At 37.9% G+C, this 20,921-nt stretch overlaps 2 protein-coding genes across 2 annotated transcripts; both read left to right on the top strand.

The window, feature by feature from the left end:
* Nucleotides 1–1,190: 1,190 nt before the first annotated feature.
* On the top strand, nt 1,191–2,308 carry LOC111886009 (uncharacterized). The gene is made up of 2 exons (XM_023882250.3): nt 1,191–1,667; nt 1,760–2,308. The coding sequence occupies exons 1-2, from the start codon at nt 1,299–1,301 to the stop codon at nt 2,306–2,308; spliced, it is 918 nt and encodes a 305-aa protein (XP_023738018.3). The 5' UTR covers nt 1,191–1,298.
* Nucleotides 2,309–4,120: 1,812 nt separating this feature from the next.
* On the top strand, nt 4,121–5,250 carry LOC111886120 (uncharacterized). The gene is made up of 2 exons (XM_023882356.3): nt 4,121–4,373; nt 4,458–5,250. Exons 1-2 carry the CDS (start codon nt 4,320–4,322, stop codon nt 5,124–5,126), a joined length of 723 nt encoding a protein of 240 aa, XP_023738124.1. The 5' UTR covers nt 4,121–4,319; the 3' UTR covers nt 5,127–5,250.
* The last annotated feature ends 15,671 nt before the right edge of the window (nt 5,251–20,921 follow it).

Genomic DNA, 20,921 nt, shown 5'->3' with positions numbered 1-20,921 from the left:
AATTCATCGTGTCCCCCATTCGATCCCCGGTCCATGCAATTTCTGAATTTTTTCAATGATCGCTACTGGATATCATGGAATCGGCCCACGTAAGTGATCATAAGAATTCCCGTTTGCCCTATATATTCCTTGCTCCTCTCTGTTTTCGAAACTTCCAAGTCACGACTTCACTTTTCTTGGTCGATTTTGGAATCATCGATCCTCTTCTAGTTGAAGGTATGAGTTCATGTTTCTTTCTTATTCTACTTGTTGGTTGATTCTGTGTTAATTTGCTATGAATTTTGATTTTGAACTCCAATTCAAGAATATGTTAATCTTGCTAGGAGTTGTTTCTTTTTACATGTTTGAATCTTCTTATGTTGAAATCGATCTTGGTGGTTAAATCATGTAGATAAGTGTTCAATGATGATCAATTGCTATTTGTTCATTGTTTATGATTGAGTTGAATGAACAAAAGCAATTTTTTTTTTTTACAATTTCATATTTTTTTTGATTTTTTTCTCCAATTTGAACCATCATAAAAGATTCATACCAGATCGGATTGATGCAATTTTTTTTCCAGATTGCACTCCTCTGTCTTGTCTACATTTTAGTATCAAACAACAGCTTAATTGGTTATGTTTTGGTTGAGTTATACATCCCCAAACAGGAGCTGTTATGATTGTTGCATAATAATTCTGCACTTTTTTTATAAATTTTGACAAACTTTGAACCCTCATAAAAGATTCATGCCTAATCGGAATGATGCGATTTTTTTTCCAGACTGCATTCCTCTATCTTGTCTACGTTTTAGTATCAAAAAACAGCTTAATTGGTTATGTTTTAGTTGAGTTATACAGCCCCAAACAGGGGCTGTTATGATTGTTGCCTAATAATTATGCACTTTTATAAATTTTGACAAACTTTGAACCCTCATAAAAGCTTCATACCTGATCGGAATGATGCAATTTTTTTCCAAATTGCACTCCTCTGTCTTGTCTACGTTTTAGTATCAAACAACATCTTAATTGGTAATGTTTTGGTTGAGTTATACAGCCCCAAACAGGGGCTGTTATGATTGTTGCATAATAATTCTGCAGTTTTTATAAATTTTGTCAAACTTTGAACCATCATAAAAGCTTCATACCTGATCGGAATGATGCGATTTTTTTTTCCAAATTGCACTCCTCTGTCTTGTCTATGTTGTAGCATCAAACAACATCTTAATTAGTTATGTTTTTGTTGAGTTATACAGCCCCAAACAGGGGATGTTATGATTGTTTTATTATATTTTGTATTCATTGTGGTATGATAATATTATGTTTAATGTTAGGATTGTAAAAAGTTTTGTACGCATGGCTGGACGAAACAAACACACATGGACTACTGAAGAAGATGCAAAGTTAATTGAAGCATTGTTGGAGTTACATGTATCCGGAAAGTATGGTGGTGCCGATAACGGATTCAAACCCGGTTATTTAAAGGCAGTGCAACAACTACTAGATGTAAGTCTTCCTAACTCGGGTTTGAAAGCAGAGCCTCATATTAAATCGAGGATGAAGACATGGAAAAACCATTTCAACATCGTGCACGACATGGTATACGGAACAAACACGAGTGGATTCGGTTGGGATACGGATAAATGTTGTGTTACCGCCGATGCTGAAGTTTGGGATGAGTACATAAAGGTACTATAATGATTATGTTTGTAGTACTTTTTGTGTTATTAAAACGTATTGTAAATGAGTAGTAACCAATTAATTTTGTGCCATTCTAGTAGAGTCATAAAGGTGCTGCATGTTTTCGCGATAAACTATTTCCCCAATTCGATAATCTATGTAAAATCTTCGGTAAGGACAGAGCTACTGGTCTTGGAGCTACTGGTCTTGGAGCTACTGATCTTGGAGAAGATGTGACTGAAGAGACACAAAGAAGCTCACATGTTGAAGTGGAAGGGTTGGAAGATATTGTTGAAGAGACGCAACAAATTGCTCGTGGCAATAGTAAACGCAAAAGGCCTCTAACAGATGACACCGAAAGCTCTTATAAGGAAGCTGCAAAAGAAATGAAAGAGACTTTCAAGGAGGTTGGTGAAAAACTCAATGAAACAATATACAATATAGGAATGCACGAAAATAAAGAAGCATGTGATATGATAGATAAAGTTATCGAAGATATACAACACATGCCAAATATCAATGTCAAACAGCGAATTAAGGCGATTGACATGTTTAGCAAAGATCAATTTCGTGCCCGGGCATTTTTTAAGATGACAGAAGAAGAAAAGATTTGTTATATGGAAATGATTGGGGATGGCTCAATATCATGATTAGGTTATTTTAAGTTATGTTTTTTTAGTTGTTCGTAATATTGAATTATATTTTTTGCATATGCTACATTGGATATAGTTTTTGAATAGTATGATTGTCATATTCTTTTAAAATCTATTTGTATGTTATTCTTTCATATTAGAAATATGTTTTCCAATACAAGATATATAAAAAATAATATTAATTAATTAGAAAATGAATTACTTAGTAACAATTAATATTAAAATAAAAAAAAATAAAATACATAAAAGATGTATATTTTGATTAATTAAGATATACATCATAATGCATTTTTATAAAAGAATGTTGTTTGAAAATGAATAAACAAGGTAAAAAAACTCATTTTCATTTTACTGATTAATACAACCAAACAAGAAAAATGATTCTAAAAAATATTTCTCTAGTGAATTCTCAGTTCTACCAAACAGGGGAGTCAATTCTCTTTCTCCAGCTTAATTCTCTTTCTCTGCATTTCCATTCTCTGCAACAATTTCATTTCTCTGTACCAAACGCACCCTTAATATCTTCAATGCAGATTTCCTATTTTTTTCTGGTATGATTTTTCCTTTGTTACTCCATGCTTAGCCTCGTGACTCAAGTTTGGTTTTGTTTCACTCTTACACTTCCGACTGCTCAAATTATCTTAAATCTTAATCGATAAACCGAAGGCCTGTAATTGTTCATGTTCAAATTTGAAAGGATTTGTTGGAGCTACTTATTGTATGGTTGTTACTACGAGGACATGGATGATGAATAGTGGTCGTGGTGGAGGACATGTGATGATGGTCAAAAGAGGGAGGAGATTGGAGTAACGAAGGAACGAAAGGGTAGGCAAAATCTTTTCGAGCGGGGATGCATGGACTCTAGGGTTATATATGGTTATATTTTAAAATTTTGAAATATTAATTTAATTTCAAAAAAAGAAATAAACTAATGAAAAATAAATTATGGGTAAAATAGTATTGTAGATCAATTATGAAACAAAATGAAATCACAAGGTTAACCACACAAAATTTAAAACCATTGGAACCAAACACGTTGGCATTTTTGTAGTTGTCTTCGACCAACTAAACTATATAGACCAATCGTATATTTGTATTGAGTAAAGTACATATAAAACACAGTTAGCCCAATCAACCATAACAATTGTCCCAATTTCGAGGTTAGGAAATTAGGGGTTTGCTTTTTTTTTTTTTTGGCAATTGCTAAGCAACCCTTAGGCTAGGGGAGTGGTGTCAATAACATCAAGCACCACCTCCTCCCAAACCAACACCCACGTGAGCCTAATGTTATCAAGATGAGAAAGACTCAAATATTACCAAGATGAGAAAGACTCAGTAAGGTTTTACCGAGTCACACAGAAAATCTCAGCATGCCTAGGTTAGAGGGCGGTGTTTCCCTCATTACCGAACTCCATGTCACCTTCCATCTCACATTTGCAGAGTTCTTCTTCTCATTCCGTGTAGTCTTATGGACCTATGTCACACATTTCACATCTTTTATATGTTTTACCAAATAAGTCATTATGAGATGGTTAAAATATTATATGTTATTTTTAGGATAAACTGTCATTTATATTATGGCAATAGAAATGTGACTAAAATTTTTTATACCTGATAATGAAATTGACAAAATAATAAAAAGACAGAAAGTTACTTAACATCTTTTATACGATAATATTTTCATCTCACACTTTTAAGGCAAAAACTACTTTAAACGAATAAAATAAATAACATGCAGATATGTCACTATCTCTTCCATTGGAAAAACGATCATATCCCCAAATAAAAACAAACATAAGTCGCTATAAATAAATCAGAAGAAAATCGAGTTATTATTTTATATGATTAGACCAAAACAATATATATATAAAGAAATATAAAAAATTCACACTGTACACACACAGTAGCCAAAAATATGACTAGCGCAAAAGAAAAGACCTTATAATCTCAGCTCCACCCACTCCCCCTTTCTTTACTCCTCTCTCTTCCATTGAAATTGAACGCAGCCATGGAAGATCAAACCAGTTATCTTCTTGATTTTCCATATTTCTACCTTGGAAAGGTTAAATTTCTTCAGTTCTTGTAGTAAAAAAGATCGAATTTTCATCTAATTTTGAATGTTTTTTGTGGGTTTTGATTGAAACAGAGTACGGAGGAGTTAACAGAGTCTCTTCTGATCACAACAATGGAGCTTGAAGCAGCAAGGTTCAAAGCTCAAGAAGAACTCCGTCTAAAAGATGATCAGTTGAATCAACTCAAGCAGCTTCTGAACACCGCCATTAATGAAAGAAATGAAGCTCAAGACAGATACCAGTCTCTCGTTCTTCAGTATCACCCTCAACAACACCAGAAACACCATCAAATCACCACACCTCCACCACACTCCGCCGTTTCAACCATAGAAGATGAACCCATCACCAATGGCACCTTCTCTTCCTCGGATTGTGAAGAAAGTATTGTTTCATCGCCGGTGACTGAAACCCCAGTTCGATTAACACCGCCACCGCCACCGTTGTCGTCGTTGGAGCAAGAATTGGGTTTTCCAGTGAGAGCATTGCCGGAAAAGGGAAGACTTTTGGAAGCAGTGATAAAAGCAGGGCCGTTGTTACAGAACCTCCTCCTGGCTGGACCACTTCCACATTGGCGACACCCACCTCCACCGCTAGACACCTACCAGATTCCGCCGATACCGGTGGTGCTACCATCTCCACCACCGATCAACCATTTGCTTGGGGCATTTACAAAGAAAAGGGGTTTTCCTGAAGGCTCTGATTCTTCCACAGAGACCAAATATCAAAGAGTCGCCATCAGATGACTCTCTCCCGTACTATACGAAAAGAAAGTAGACTTTTACCACTAGTAGATATATGAGTATGTTTAAATTAGGTTTATATATTTGGGCCGATTACAAAATATAATGCACCTACTAATTTAATCTATCATATATTTTTTTTTGAGTACTTTAAACATTATATTTATGATTGTATTACATGTTAGATAAAATGATAAACGGAATTATAATATGGTAAATTTACTATATTTAAATAGTTCAATTTTATGGGTAAATATTATTTATAGATAGTTTAACAAAAATGTATTTTACGTAGAATGATAGGAGTGATTATTATCTTTTGCAATTTATAGTGTAATAAAGTGTAAAGCCAATATTTATTTATTTCAAAACTGGTCCAATAAAGTTGTAATTATACGGATTGGATATTTAAGAAAGCTTTTGTAAACCCCACATTGGAAGTCTTTGGGGGGTGTTTTGATTAGTTTTTAGCTTATTGCTTATAGCTTATTTGTGGTGGATATAAGCAATAAACAATAAACATAGGGAGGGATTCTTATTAAAATTAGCTTATTTAGCTTGATAAGTTGAATTTTATCCAAACACCCAAATTAGCTTATTGTGGGAATAAACAATAAACACCTTTTTTTTTTCCTATTCTAATAAATTAATAGTTTTAATATTTTTTTTGAAGTGTCATTCTAATACAACTCCTCATTAATATTATTATTAATGTCATGTTTTATATAAATATATTAAGCAACTCATTTCAAAATTTAAATTTATATTTTCTAATTATACGTTAAATTTGAAGTTATAATAACTTCAAAATATTGATATATATCTCTTAAATAATAATTTATTTAAAATGATTTATTTAAAAGAATTGATTAATAATTATAAATTTTTATTATGAAAGTTAAATTAATTTAATAACTGTGGTTCCCACATATTATAAACTAGTATACTAATATAAATAAAGTTCTTTGCTCCTTTAACTTAAGGTTTTCAAAATCATGATCTTATTTAAGATCGTTTTACGTTTTGCAAGATCGTGATCATGAGATCGGATTGGGATCGAAAGATTTTACTAAAATGAACTCATATTCAAATTTGTTTGCATGATAATGTATTCAACTCTAACTTTCTAAGCATCACTCATATTTTTCGTTGCTACAAGCAGTAAACATTAATAATAAAACATCTTAATTAGAAATAAGATCATTTTGATCATGTATACGTAAGACATAAGATCAGAAAGTGATTATTATGGGTGTGCTCTACCTAACTCGAGATTAATTGATAAAATTGTGATGCTCTAGAAGACTTCTTGCAACTTGTGACGCTCGATTTCAAGTTAAATAGTCGATTTTTTGATAGTCGGGGTATATAATAAAACTAAAGAGGTGATATCGGGATCGTAGTGTGATTGAAATCGTTTTTCACTTATAGGATCTTAAAATCGTAAATTTGTAAGATCAAAATCGAGATTTTAATAACATTGGTTTAACTAAACTAACAAATACAAACAATAGCCTTTTTTGTTTATTATATTTGTGTAAACGTGTATTTATATTCGTTTGTTAATAATTGTTTACTTTAGTTTGTTTATGATTGCTTACATTCGTCTACTTTCGTTTATGTTCGTTTATGTTTTTATTTGTGATTATTCTTTCTTTTCATACTTTTTTTAACAACATCAATATAACTACTTTTCATATGTGTTTGTTTTCGATTTTGATGCTTAAGTTCATTTATTTATAATTTTATATATAGCTCTTGATTTTGTAATGTCCCAAGTTTCATATCAAATCAGATTAAAAGTGAAAATTTATTTCTGAAAACTTAACATAACATCCATTTGTTTCAAAAACATAAGGTTTAAATAGAGTTAAATTATAATAACCAACAAAAGTCGAATAAAAGAATAACATCGATGTAAATGCATAGTCACACCTAAAAAACATTTACCTTAACAACATAAGCATAAAGTTTAGTAAGTTTCGCAATATACATCAAATTTCACCATACATACAATGCATACAAGCAAAGGTTCTCGACTCGAATGTCGATCCACCTCATCAACTGTAAGTGTATAGGCTGACAAATCTAGCGTCGTTCCACAATCAATCCTTCAAACATAACATATTAACCACAGGCACCCTGCCAACTATCGACTCTCACCCATCATATAATCGTCATCTCACAACCATACCGAGGTTATTACTAATATTGATGGTCACCTTATGAATGCACAATCATATGTAGTCAGTAAATAAGATAAACAATCGAACATGTAATCCCAACCGAAAGCAATAAATCAAAACAAGAACCATGGAGTAAGGCCGGAGCAGAGTTCTAAAGCTACATGATTTAAACTATGTATGACTCTTACATCATTCACTCAACGATTGCCCAATACTAGCAAACATTATCCAAACATAAGACATAAAGATATCATGCAATCAACCAATCACATACATAATAAAGATTATCATAGTCTACTAGCATAATCGTACCCTAATAGTACATATATCCTATCATACAAAGGATATACAATGCCACACGTAGTATAGTGAGAAAACTCATATGAGCCAAACAACGAAATCTCAACAGCAACTGTACAAATGGAACAGCTAACACAACCACCTAAATGACAATTTGAGGCCTCCTTAGTTAAATACTTAATTCCATCAAAGTTTGATCAAAAGTTAAATTGGTCAAAAATTCAACGTTAACAACCGTCAAAGTCAACGGGCGGCCAGACGTGTCGCGAACTTCACGTAGCGCGTTACACCCAATAAAAGAAAAAATAGTTAGACTAACTTCATGAAGCATGTCGCACCAAGGAAAGAGCGTGTTGCGCTCTTCGAGACAGATTCTTTAACCCATTAAGTGCTTATTCCTTTAATCCAAAGGCTCAAACATTCCAAAAGCCTTCAAAGCATGATATTAATGGATAAAGTTTCCAATTTTACCCATAGTAAATCCTCATGCAACAAATTCAAACCCCTAGATCTAAAAGAGGTTAAAATGTCACAAAGCTTGATGCATGACTTAAATGACAACATTGATGGGTTTTAGCCATAAGAACTTTCCTATGTGCGCATGCAAAACCCTAATGCTTGGGTCTAGGCTTTCTAATTAAACATGCTTTGAATCCAAGACTTCTAATGACTAATTAGGAATAAGAACAATACTAAATCAGATCTAGAATCATACCTTTGAATCTCTTGTTTGACCTTGTTGTCTTGGAGCTCTAGAGTCACAATTGTCACTCCTCTAATGGCTTACAAACACCAAATAGCAAGGAGGATGATTTGAGAGAGAGGAGAGGGGAGAATTCGGCCAGGGATTCTCTACTTTAGATCAAGTTCCGATTTCCCTTTGCCATAGGGTCTATTTATACTTGTAGACTCCTTAAGGGTTACAGCTTAAACCCTAATTGGATAATCTTCTCTTAAAGCAATCCAAATCCATTCCTTAGATAACCTTGGACGATTTGAAGCTATCCATAGCTTCTAGAATCCGTCCACTATCTATCCAATATGGATTTACAGTCTAAAGTTTAACTATCAAACAATTGACAGTTTATACCCTCTTATTTAATTAATCTCTTTAAGTCACCAAATTAATTCTAATTAATTCTATGACTTATATTAATCAAATAACAATATTATTATTCTTTATATTATTCCCATAATATATTAATAATATTTATTCTCTCTTAATAAATCATCCTATCAAGTTGCTATGGTGAAGGCAACCCAAAAGGACTATGCACAACCGGGTCAAATACTTGCCTAATATAGTTGCAGCCTTAGACACTATTCCAACAGTCTCCCACTTGGATAAGTCTAGTAACTATATGCACAAGTACAATTCGATTTGAAATCGTAGCTCTCAAAGACGCTGTCAAACTCTGATCTAATCAATCTTGTCCTTTAGATAAGGGATCCTACAGTCCTTTGTTAGATATCATGCTGACAATCCTATGGAATGGTTAGTCAAGCATTTAGGTTTCTCGATCTCTGATTTATTCGACATAGAACTTAATCGAACACATCAACTCAGTTCTGACCGGGCCCGACACATAAGTCAAATCAAATCATCGAGCGGCCGAGATATCGCTTTTACCTTCTTAGATAAAAGTTACAGATAAACTTCGACTTATATGCATTTACTTATTCATTAACCAACTATACACAACAATGCGTTTTATAGCACTGAGTTACTGATGCGTTTTCGCATTATCAATGTACAATCAATTAACAAATAACAAACCATATATCTAGATTTTAAGACTATATGATATTATCATCTTGCGATCACCCCTTTTATATCATATTCCATAAGGTGATTCCAGCAAGCGCGGGTTTGTTCCAATGCTCAAAACTAGTTCATAAGCACTCATGAACGTTGCAGCAACCATTTGCTATGTCTAACACCATTTAGACAATCTACACACCAATTCAGGACAATCTTTATTCATATCTACTTCCAACATATGAACGATTGTGGACAATTTGAATAATTCGATTATTCTTAATAAACTCAATTATTCTGGAAGTCAAAACATGCAAATTGAAAAAATAGTTAAATAAGTAACATAAGACAGTAACATTACTCATAAATAAAACTCCTTTATTTAATCATCAAATGTTAATTACATTTATCTATTACACGTTTCTAATACTATCTAATCTATGCTAATATCATCCTTCAGCCCAATACTCCTAGCACGCTGCAAGTGCCTAACCCTACTCAGTCCCTTCGTAAGCGGATCTGCTGGGTTATCCTCTGATGATATCCTCTTCACTACGAGTTGTCCTTCTTCTACATGATGTCTAATAAAGTGATATTTTATGTCGATATGTCGTGATCTACCATGATCCCTCGGTTCCTTGGTCAAGGCAACTGCTCCTTCGTTATCACATAAAATCTCCATGGGCTCCTTTATGGCAGGTACAACTCCAAGATCACCGATGAAGTTCTTCAGCCATATTGCCTCCTTCGACGCTTCGCTCACTGCAATGTACTCTGATTCGCACGTTGAATCAGCTACAGTTTCCTGCTTGGAACTCTTCCATGTCATTGCTCCTCCATTCAGGGTAAAGACCCAGCCCGACTACGAACGGTAGTTGTCCCTGTCGGTCTGAAAGCTGGCGTCACTATACCCTCGCACCTTCAAGTCATCACTCCCTCCGAGGACTAAGAACCATTCCTTCGTCCTCTGGAGGTACTTAAGGATATTCTTCACCGCAATCCAATGGGCTCTGCCAGGATTCCCTTGATATCTGCTAACCATGCTCAGAGCGAAGGCTACATCAGGGCGAGTACAAGTCATAGCGTACATGATTGAGCCAACTGCGGAAGCGTATGGTACTCGGCTCATTTCTGCTATTTCAGCTTCGGTACTCGGACTTTGAGTCTTACTCAACTTGGCATTACTTTGTATCGGTAAATCTCCCTTCTTCGAGTTTTCCATACTAAAACGTTTCAGTACCTTCTCTAAGTAAGTGTTCTGACTAAGTCCAATTAGTCTCTTACTTCTTTCTCTTACTATCCTTATTCCCAAAATGTTAGAAGCCTTTCCGAGGTCCTACATAGCGAAGCACTTCCCGATCCAGGACTTAACTTCCTGCAGAGTCGGGATGTCGTTTCCTATGAGTAATATGTCATCGACATATAGAACGAGGAAGCTAACTATACTCCCACTGGATTTGACATATACACATGACTCATCTTCGCTTCGTACAAATCCAAACTCTTTGACTTTCTCATCGAAGCAAAGATTCCATCAGCGAGACGCTTGCTTAAGTCCATAAATTGACTTCTCAAGCTTACACACTCTATTTAGATCCTTCGGATCCACAAACCCCTCTAGCTGAGCCATGTAAACATCCTCAGCCAACTTTCCGTTAAGGAAAGCGGTATTGACATCCATTTTCCAAATCTCATAATCATGAAATGCGGCAATCGCTAGCATCACTCTAATAGATTTTATCTTCGCAACTGGTGAGAAGGTCTCATCATAGTCAACTCCGGGAGTTTGAGTAAAGCCCTTCGCGACCAATCGCGCGTTATATGTGTGTACGTTTCCATCCACGTCGGTCTTCTTCTTGAAGATCCATTTGCACCCAACGGTCTTACGTCCGGGCACATTATCAACCAAATTCCAAACTTGGTTATCATGCACGGATTGGATCTCGCTATCCATTGCCTCTTTCCATTTTGCAGACTCCGGGCCTGCCATGGCTTCCTTATAGCTATTAGGTTCATCAAGGTTTATTATTGTACCATCACTAATATACGTGTCCCCTTCGGTAGTAATATGAAAACCATAAAACTGGGGTAGAACTCTAACTCTATCGGAATGTGTAAGAGGTAAGGACTCGTCAATCGGTTCAACCGGAGTTTCCTCTTCGGGTTGAGTGCCAGCGGTAGAGGTTCCTTCATCTATCGACTCTTGAATTTCTTCAAGCTCGATTTGCCTCCCACTGTCTCCTTGGCCTATGAGTTCTCGATCTCGGAAAACTCCTCTCCTCGCAACAAAGACAACATTGTCCTTTGGTCTATAGAACAGATATCCAAAGGATTTCTGCGGGTAGCCAATGAAAATACATCGCTCACTTCGAGGTTCGAGCTTGTCGTGAGTATCTCGTCTTACGAAAGCTTCGCAACCCCAAACCTTGATATGTGCTAACGAGGGAGCTTTCCCTGTCCACATCTTGTGAGGTGTTTTGGTAACCTTCTTAGTAAGGACTCGGTTAAGGATATGGGCGGCAGTCTCTAAGGCATACCCCCAAAAAGAGATTGATAGTGAAGCACGACTCATCATAGAGCGAACCATATCCAATAAGGTTCGATTACGCCTTTCTGCCACACCATTCAACTGCGGTGTCCTAGGAGGCGTCAATTGTGAAATTATTCCACACTCCTTGAGATAATCGTGGAATTCAAGACTTAGGTACTCTCCTCCTCGATCGGATCGAAACATCTTGATTTTCCTGCCCAATTGATTCTCCACTTCATTCTTGAACTCTTTGAACTTTTCAAAGGTTTCTGACTCTTGCTTGATTAAATAGATATACCCATATCTACTATAGTCATCGGTAAAAGTCACGTAGAAGCGGTTCCCATCCTTCGTGGTTGATCTAAATGGTCCACATACATCGGTATGTATTAGGTCCAATAGACCCTCACCCCTTTCACACGTACTCGTGAAGGGTGATTTAGTCATCTTTCCAAGCAAACAAGACTCGCACGTGTCATCTTCCCTAAGGTCGAATGACTCCAACACTCCATCCTTTTGGAGTTGGGCTATGCGTTTCTTGTTGACATGTCCAAGACGACAATGCCACAAGGATGCTTTATCCATACTAGTGGAAGAATCTATGTTTAAAACATCATTTCCTAAGTTATCAACAATCATAACAGTTTCATAAATTCCATTACATGGTATAACTTCAAAGTAAAAGACACCATTTAGATAAGCTAAAATAGAAACATTCTCATTATTAAAAGAAAATCTAAAACCTTGTCTAAACAAACCATGAAATGAAATGATGTTTCTAGCCATTTCTGGCAAATAGCAACAATTGTTCAAATCTAAACATAAATTATTCCTAAGCACTAAAGAATACACTCCAATCTTGGTCATAGGCGACGATCTGATCCTTCCTTGCTCCACATCCCTACTTCTTCTTAGTCCCTGCACATTAGAACAAATGTGATAACCACAACCGGTATCAAGAACCCAAGAAATAGCATGATTAGAATCATTAGATTTAATTGTGTATATACTTGTGAAAGATGGCTTGATCTTTCCTTCCTTGATGGCTTGCAGGTACTCTGGGCAGCTTCTCTTCCAATGTCCTATCTTGCGGCAGTGGTGGCACTCTGCCTCCTTAGGGTTAGGGCAGGGCTTAGCGGGATCAACTTTGGTCCCACTAGAAGAGGCACCATCTCGGGTTTTAACCTTGCGATAGTTCTTAGACGAAGCCTTCCTCTTCTTTCCCTTTCCTTGACCAATAGCTAAGACAGGAGCAGCGGGTGGATTGGAAGTTGGTGCAACAGACTTGTCTTTGAAGTTGCTCTCAGCGACCCTCAAGAGACCTTGGATTTTGCTTAGGGTGACCTCCTCTTTGTTCATGTGGTAGGTCATCCTAAATTGATTGTACATCGGAGGCAAAGAGTGAAGCACCATTTCGATTGCCAAGTCTTCCCCAAAGTCAACATTTAACTTGCGAAGGTGGTCGACATACCTTTACATCTTTTGCAGGTGCACGGTAAGAGATTCTCCATGACCCATCTTAGCGGAAATCATGTTAGTGAAAGTCTCATAACGCTCTTGTCTCGCGTTCTGGTGGTATCTCTCCAATAAGTCTTGATGCATCTCGTACGGGTACATGTCCTCATAGGACTTTTGGAATTCGGAGTTCATGGTGGCTATCATGATGCAATGTACCTTCGTTGCATCTCGCTCATGGGTTTCAAAAGCGGTAATTTCAGCCAGAGTAGCGATCTCAGGGTTGATTTTCTCGAGCTTCTCATCGAGGACATACTCCTTATCCTCATAGCGAGCAATGGTGTGAATGTATCTTATCCATTCGCTAAAGTTCGTTCCATCGAAGGTGACCTTTTGGCAAAGGCTCATCAACGTGAAAGAACTAGCAGCAGCGTTGTTTGCGTTCGACATCTACAAATAGAAAGGACAAAGATAGTGTCACAACTGGCACTTTTGCTAGGAGTTTCTATTCTCATGAAACCACCAACTATAGTAGGGCTTGTAATTTTAGTGAATGCTATACCCTGTCCTCGTTCAAATACCTCTTATAGGTTCAACTAGGGGTTGGAAACCGTAGGAATTCCGGTTCAAGTCCCTTATGAACTAAAATTCTCCTATTGGGCATAATGGACCAATAAGCCTTCAACTTGACCACTTTAGGCCATGATGGGCCATAAAGGGATTTAATTATCCCTAATGGACCCTAAACCCATTTCTTTTACCATTTTGGGCCGTGAGTCTCCTTAAGAGCCCAATGGGCCGAAAATTTATTTTTGGGCCTCATAAATTCGGCCAAGACCAACAATGGGCAAAAACACCTCATCCTCATTTACCTTAGCCCAATCTCGGCCCAAGATCATTCCAAAAAAAAAAAAAAAAGAAATGAATTATCCTAACCTTGCCACCTCAATATTGCATGGTGGTCATCCATGCACAATAACCACCATACAACAAGGTAGGCTCATGTATCTAGGCAAGGAAACCCTTTCTTTCTCTCCCTTCTTCAAACTCACGGCCTTATGGCCTTTCTACCTCCACATTTCATTCTAAAACCCAACATTTTCTCTCATCATTCCTCTCAAACACTCTCAAGAAAAACCACCCTTCTTTCCTCTCAATTTTTCGAGATTTTAAGAATTTCAAGAAGGTTTTCCCACCTAGGTCATCATCTTTGGTAAGTTTTTCATTAGATCTATGATTTCACTCCTTGATCTACTCAAAAATCTCCTCTTACACCATACTTTCGTGAATCATACTCTTATAGCACCATAGAGCTCGAAAATCATCTCCATAACACATCTAGGGTCGAGATCTCTTCACTTCTTCATCAAAACCGACTTCCAAACCCCAAGGTGAGCTTCATACCCCCTATTTTATGTTTTTATGAGTTTTGTGGGGGGGGAATACAAGTGAAAGTGTAGATCTATATGTGTTTTGTATGCCTTGTATGATTTCCATGCTTACATGTATGCTTTTGTGTGCTATAATGTTGGATCTAGCCATAAAACCCCTCAAAACCGAGATATATCTTATGTTAAATGGTTTTAGCATCAAATATATTTCTACATACAAAGTGTTTCAAGAAAAATGGCTAAGTGGTTTAGTAACAATTTTCTTTGGGCTAAAAACACAAATTTTGGGCCTAAGATGTGAAAAATACAAAATTAAGGGTCCAAATTGACATATCACGAATTCTGATGGATGAGGTGTGTCAAAACAGTTTCAATAAAACAATTTCTGGAAATATACTCATTTGGAGGATTAAAAACATAAATTTCAAGCTTAATGGGCTAAAAATGACATTTTCGGCCCAATGAGGCCCATTATGCGAGATTTTCTGTTTTGGAGGGCCAAAACTGTATTTTTCTGTAAAACAGTGGACTATAAGTGTTCCAAATCCTTTTCAAAGGTTTAAAATGCTTTTTAAATTTAAAAAGGACCAAAGTTGCAAAATTTTTACAATTTGGGCCAAAAATGTCAAAGTTGCGAAAAAGAAGGGCTATTACCGAGAAAACTGCAATTTCAGGGACTAAAACTGTTTTCTATGAAAAATATGCTGAAAAATATTAATTTCAATAATTTTTGGTGTTAAAATGTCAAGAAAATTGATTTAAGGACCAAACCGGAAAGTATTTAACTAAAGGGTTGAAAAAGTAAATTTTACAAACAATGAGGGGCTGAAAACAGAAAACTTTCAAGGCTAATTCAATACATGTAATTAATCAAACAATGGTACCGCGACTATCGACGAAATACAATACACTACAATACCAAAATCGTTGTGAAACGAATTGGTTCGGTCTCGAACCAATGAAAATCCGAAACTACTAACACGACGATACTACGACTCATACAAATAACGTTTGGGAATTCAATATACATGCGAGTGTGCACAGACGTCTACGCACCATCTTTGGGCCCCAAAAGTGTAAAATCTTGTTTGTTGGGCCTAGCTAGCCCAATGACCTGATCTTAAGGCCCGAAGACATTTTTTTTCTACAAAGTGTTGGGTTTCACCGACTTGGCACAACGTAGAGGGACTTTCAATGGCTTGTATACTACTGGTCCCCAAGGGTCCTTTGGTATTGCTAGTAAAGTCTACATTTTTTTTGCGAGGCGGGTCGGGGACCCCTCGTACACATTTTTTTTATCCCCAACCGGTTAATAGAGTCATCGAGGTCTTCGTGCCCTCTTTCTCTTCGGATGTGGGACGACACGTAGTCAGGGCGGTTGGATAACGTGGTTAGTACGGACGACGCCTTCGGGATCGTTAGTATAGCTATAAACTGGTCGTTTGTGTAATGCGAGTTTGTAGCAATTAATCATGCTCAAAAATAATCCAACGTCGCCTGGGAATGAGACTACTATTTTTGCAATGGTTTCAACGCAACTTCATGGAATTCAAAGGATTAGGAAAACATCGGGTTTTCCTAGGGTTTTTCAATACATACGGACTCGAAACGCACACAACTTTAATGAATAATTTTTATAAGTATAGAAACAAACAAGCATACCTATGGATCTTCACAAACATTTTCGAAAGCTTTTCATTTCAGAAAATATCGGATTTTCTGGTGGTTTTCAAACGATACGAACATTGTTTTCTTCAAATACCGCTTATGAACTCACCAACATTTCATATGTTGACGTTTTTCAAAATACTTGTATTCTCAGGGAACCAGTGATACAAAGGAAATAATATTCAGTGGTGGCCTGCAGTTTATTTATGTACGAGTCGAACAACTTATTTTTGGGAATGTAATGTTTAAACAATGTATTTCATGTAAACGCTACTGGTTGTACTATATTAATGCATGGTGACGAATGTTGTTATGTTTCATATATATTCAATGTTATGGTATTCAATTGAGTCACAACAGCCCCCGGACGTTTCCGCCGTCTGGTTTGGGGGTGTGACAGGTTGGTATCAGAGCTTTGTTTATAGTGAACTAGCATGTCTAGCCACACATTGATATGCAACTATAAACCAAAAGAGGGACTAACATAACTCTGAACAAAACAAATAAATAAAACACCCTTGCTTGCATTAGGAACGAGAACCTAAAACCGAACCAAACAAGATAATGATAGTATCTCGGTTAATCCAGGACTGTTCTTAGTTGTATCAAGGAGCGGATGTAGCCTGATCAACTACATTCCCTCCAAGGTACAACCATCACATGTCTTGAAGAAATCGTGATAGCTAGGGAATCTAAAAACATACCCCTTAATCTCCAAGAAGGGAACCTCAACTAAATCTATGCAATAGTCGTAGAGCTATAGGAGTAATTGGTATGCTATTTGTTTCTAGTATTCATAGCCCATCGTGCAATACGCTATAGACGAGTGTCATTAGCCAGGAAACCCTATCTCCCTAGTCAAGGAATAGTCGGGTGGCTCGACCCAGAGGAAGAACCCCAAGAGGGACATGAAGTAGAACTCGCAGGTGAACCCGCTGAGTCAATAATGGACCTCGAAGAGGAGGATCCGGAGGGCAATGACGATGAAGACATGGATGTAGAATCCAATGACATCAATCCTCCATGTAAATCCAGGGCACCGAATTATAGCGTGGGCCCCGGTGACCCCATGCCCCCTCGGGCACCCGATATTTGGGGATAAAGTCACCAGTAGGGAATACGATCACACTACGGTAAGAGCTGAGGTCTCTTTAATTTTAGCCACAGAGGACCAGCTGACCGGGCCCTCCTAGTCTTGGTCTGACACACTCGAGGTATCGATAACCAAGCTCAGGACACCCCAAATCGAACGAAACAAATGTGGGTTGCTATTAAGAGGGATGAGAGGCAAACACGGGAAGTGAATGGAGACTCTCGAGCGAGACAGCTAGTTTGGGAGGTACGCCTACGAGATACCGAGCAACAAGTAGCTCGTCTCCGAGGTGCATCCACTTCATCAGCATCACCACCAGACACTTCCCGCCACGACTAGGATCAGCCTTTTCTAGTTTCCCCTACTATCCAACATGACTCTCTTTCGTGTACTAAGATGGTACTTACCCCTGAAACGATTATGTGTTTCATATTGCTGCAAAGACTCAATTATATGCACAAGCGAACCCTCGAAACCACTAGATACTCAAGGATCTCGAAACTAAAACAACCCATATAATCTAAGGATAGACGTAACAATCGTGCCAAATCTGTGATCACCTATTACCGCAAATACATCATAGGGATGTAGATGGAGGCAGTAAGAATTATACAACAAGATGCAAAAATTTATAGAATACAACCAGGAATGACGATCATTACTTACGATCTGGGTTATCAATGTGCATCAGGAAAATGCCATCCCGCAAGAATAACAAGCACACCCGCGAGACACCACTCTTGCAGATGGACTCTGCTACATTTCAAGCTGCTGTAATGGCAGCAGTAACCGCTGCTATGGCACAGATCAATGCAAACAACCCTAAAGGAGGCAGGAATAGCATTGACAACTCCAGCCAAAGGAACAAACATGGAAACCAACAAGTGACAACCCGTCAAGGAACTCCAAACCTCAAGCTTAAGAGCAGGAAGCTGAGGACTGGAGGTAAGAGAAAGGGACAACACACTCAAGGGTTCTCAAGGGAGCAACGTGTTGTTGCTGTTCATGCGACCACGACCTCTATTACACCAGCAACCAGGAGACCATATGCTGGAAACCTTCCAAAATGCAACCAGTGCAAATTCCATCATAATGGAGCCTGCAGGAAGATGCATTGTAACAAATGCAACCAAAAGAATCACGTCGCCAAATTCTGTAGAGCTTATCCATGCCAAAATCGTCAGCCAAATGAAAACGACAACAATCGCAACAACCCTAACAACAACACCAATGATGAAACCAGTCGCACCTGCTATAGGTGTGGAGGAACTGGTCACATCAGGCGCAATTGCCCTAGGGATAACAATCGAGGAGCAGAAGGATCAGAAATGGTCCTGACCTTGGGTCAAGGCGAAGCAATCCAAAACCCAACGATTGTTACTGGTACGTTCCCACTTGACAACTCTTTCGCTTACCTCTTATTCAATGGTAAATCCGAGTGAAGTTTTGGTTAGTAACAACTTCAAACATTTATTAAAACAACATCCCCAAAGCTAAGCTAAGCCTTTTCAATGGACATGGCCAATGGGGAAAAATGATTTAATCTGGGGTACTCATGTGGAGTACACCTTAACACTAAACAACATTTCATTACAAGTAGGTTTCATGCCAGTAAATATTAGGAGTTTTAATGTGATAATTGTCATGGTTGGGTTAAGCCCCCACCGTGCTGATACCATGTATCGTGAGAAGGCCGTTTCCTTTCACCTTCCTAATCACGAAAACTCTAATAATCCATGGTGATAAACCTGGCGCAAATCCTCTTCCTATCTCGTGCATCAAGGCACAAAAGTGCCTGCACCATACGGACTACGTTTTCCTTGCTCAGGTTGTGGGCAAGACCAAGGAAGAAGTAAGCAAATGAGGTATTCCAGTAGCATATGATTTTTTTTCAAATGTGTTTCCCAAGGAACTTTCGGGAATATCCCAGAGAGACAGGTCGAATTTCGAATCGACCTCATACCGGGAACCACATCAATTACCAATTCACCCTATAGGTTAACTCCCGCCGAAAATTCACAAGTTATCCAGTCAACTGAGTAGAATTGTTGCGCAAAGGATTCATCGGACCAAGCTTCTCACCCTGGAGAGCTCTGGTCTCGTTCTTCAAGAAGACGGATCCTTCAAAAGGCACATCGATTTTAGGAAATTGAATAAGCTCCCTATAGAAAATCGATACCCACTTCCTCGGACTGACGATCTATTTGGCAAGCTCCAAGGAGCTAGTTACTTCTCTAAAAATAGATCTAAGAACCGGTTATCATCAACCTCGAGCCCGAGAAGAGGACATTCCAAAAACTGCCTTTCGAACTTGTCACGACCATTTCAAATTCATTGTGAAACCATTCGGTCTAACGAATGCTCCCATGGTTTTCATGAACCTTACGAACCAAGTCTCCCAACCATTCCTAGTTAGCCCTTTCACTATTTTCATCGATAACATACTCATCTGCTCACAAAGCGAGAACGAAACACTACCATCATCTACGACCAGCCTAGAAAGCATCAAGGCTGGGAATGTCGCAATGAAAGCACTACATGGGTGGATAAAACTCTCGAAGTCGAAAGACGAAGCTTTTTGTTACAAGAGTAGAGTTGGGCGTTATCTGGGTGATCGACGATAGGTTAACCCAATCTGCCCATTTCCTGCCAATACAGGAATCAAACAAGATGGGAGGGTTAGCTTGGGTCTATATCCAAGAGATCGTAAGACTCCATGAAATATCGGTACCTACTATCTCGAATAGAGATAACAAACTTTCTTTAAGACTATGGCAGTCACTTCAGAGGGCTATGGGAACGTAACTAGACATAAGCGTTGCTTACCACCTTCAAACCAATAGCCAAAGTGAACGAACCATTCGACCACTCAAATTCATGCTACAAGTCTAGGTGTGTGAGTTCAACAAGTCAGGGGATACCCGGTTTCCCTTGACAAAATTCTCATACAATAACAACTATCGCACGAGCATCAAGAATGCTCCTTTCGAAAACTCTTTATAGTCATAAATGCATATCACTCGGTGGTACTCTCATGAGACCAGAAACCACTAACGAAACAACAGAGAAGATAATCCAAATCAAAGCTGGACCTCAAACATCGTGAGACCGATAAAAGAGCTCTGCTGACAAGCGGTGTAAGCCATTAGGATGGCAAGTCGGGGAATCGCGTGTTATTAAAGGAATCTCCTGGGAGTTGAATGATTCGCTTTAGGAACCGAGAAAACTAAACCCACGATGCGCTGGACTGTTCGAGATTCTTGCTCGAATTGGTCCAAAGACATATAGACTGTAACTGCCTGTAGAGCTTAGCAACGTGAACCCTGTGTTTTGTGTCCTGAATCTGAAAAGTGCCTATCAGGAAAAACTCTTATCATTCCCTTTATAAAGGATCGAAATGAACAAGAATCTCATGT

Source organism: Lactuca sativa, chromosome 1, assembly GCF_002870075.4.
Source record: "Lactuca sativa cultivar Salinas chromosome 1, Lsat_Salinas_v11, whole genome shotgun sequence".
In the NCBI taxonomy this organism is placed as follows: domain Eukaryota; kingdom Viridiplantae; phylum Streptophyta; class Magnoliopsida; order Asterales; family Asteraceae; genus Lactuca; species Lactuca sativa.
The sequence above is the reverse complement of the archived record's forward strand: the minus strand, read 5'-3'. Positions and strand labels throughout refer to the sequence as shown.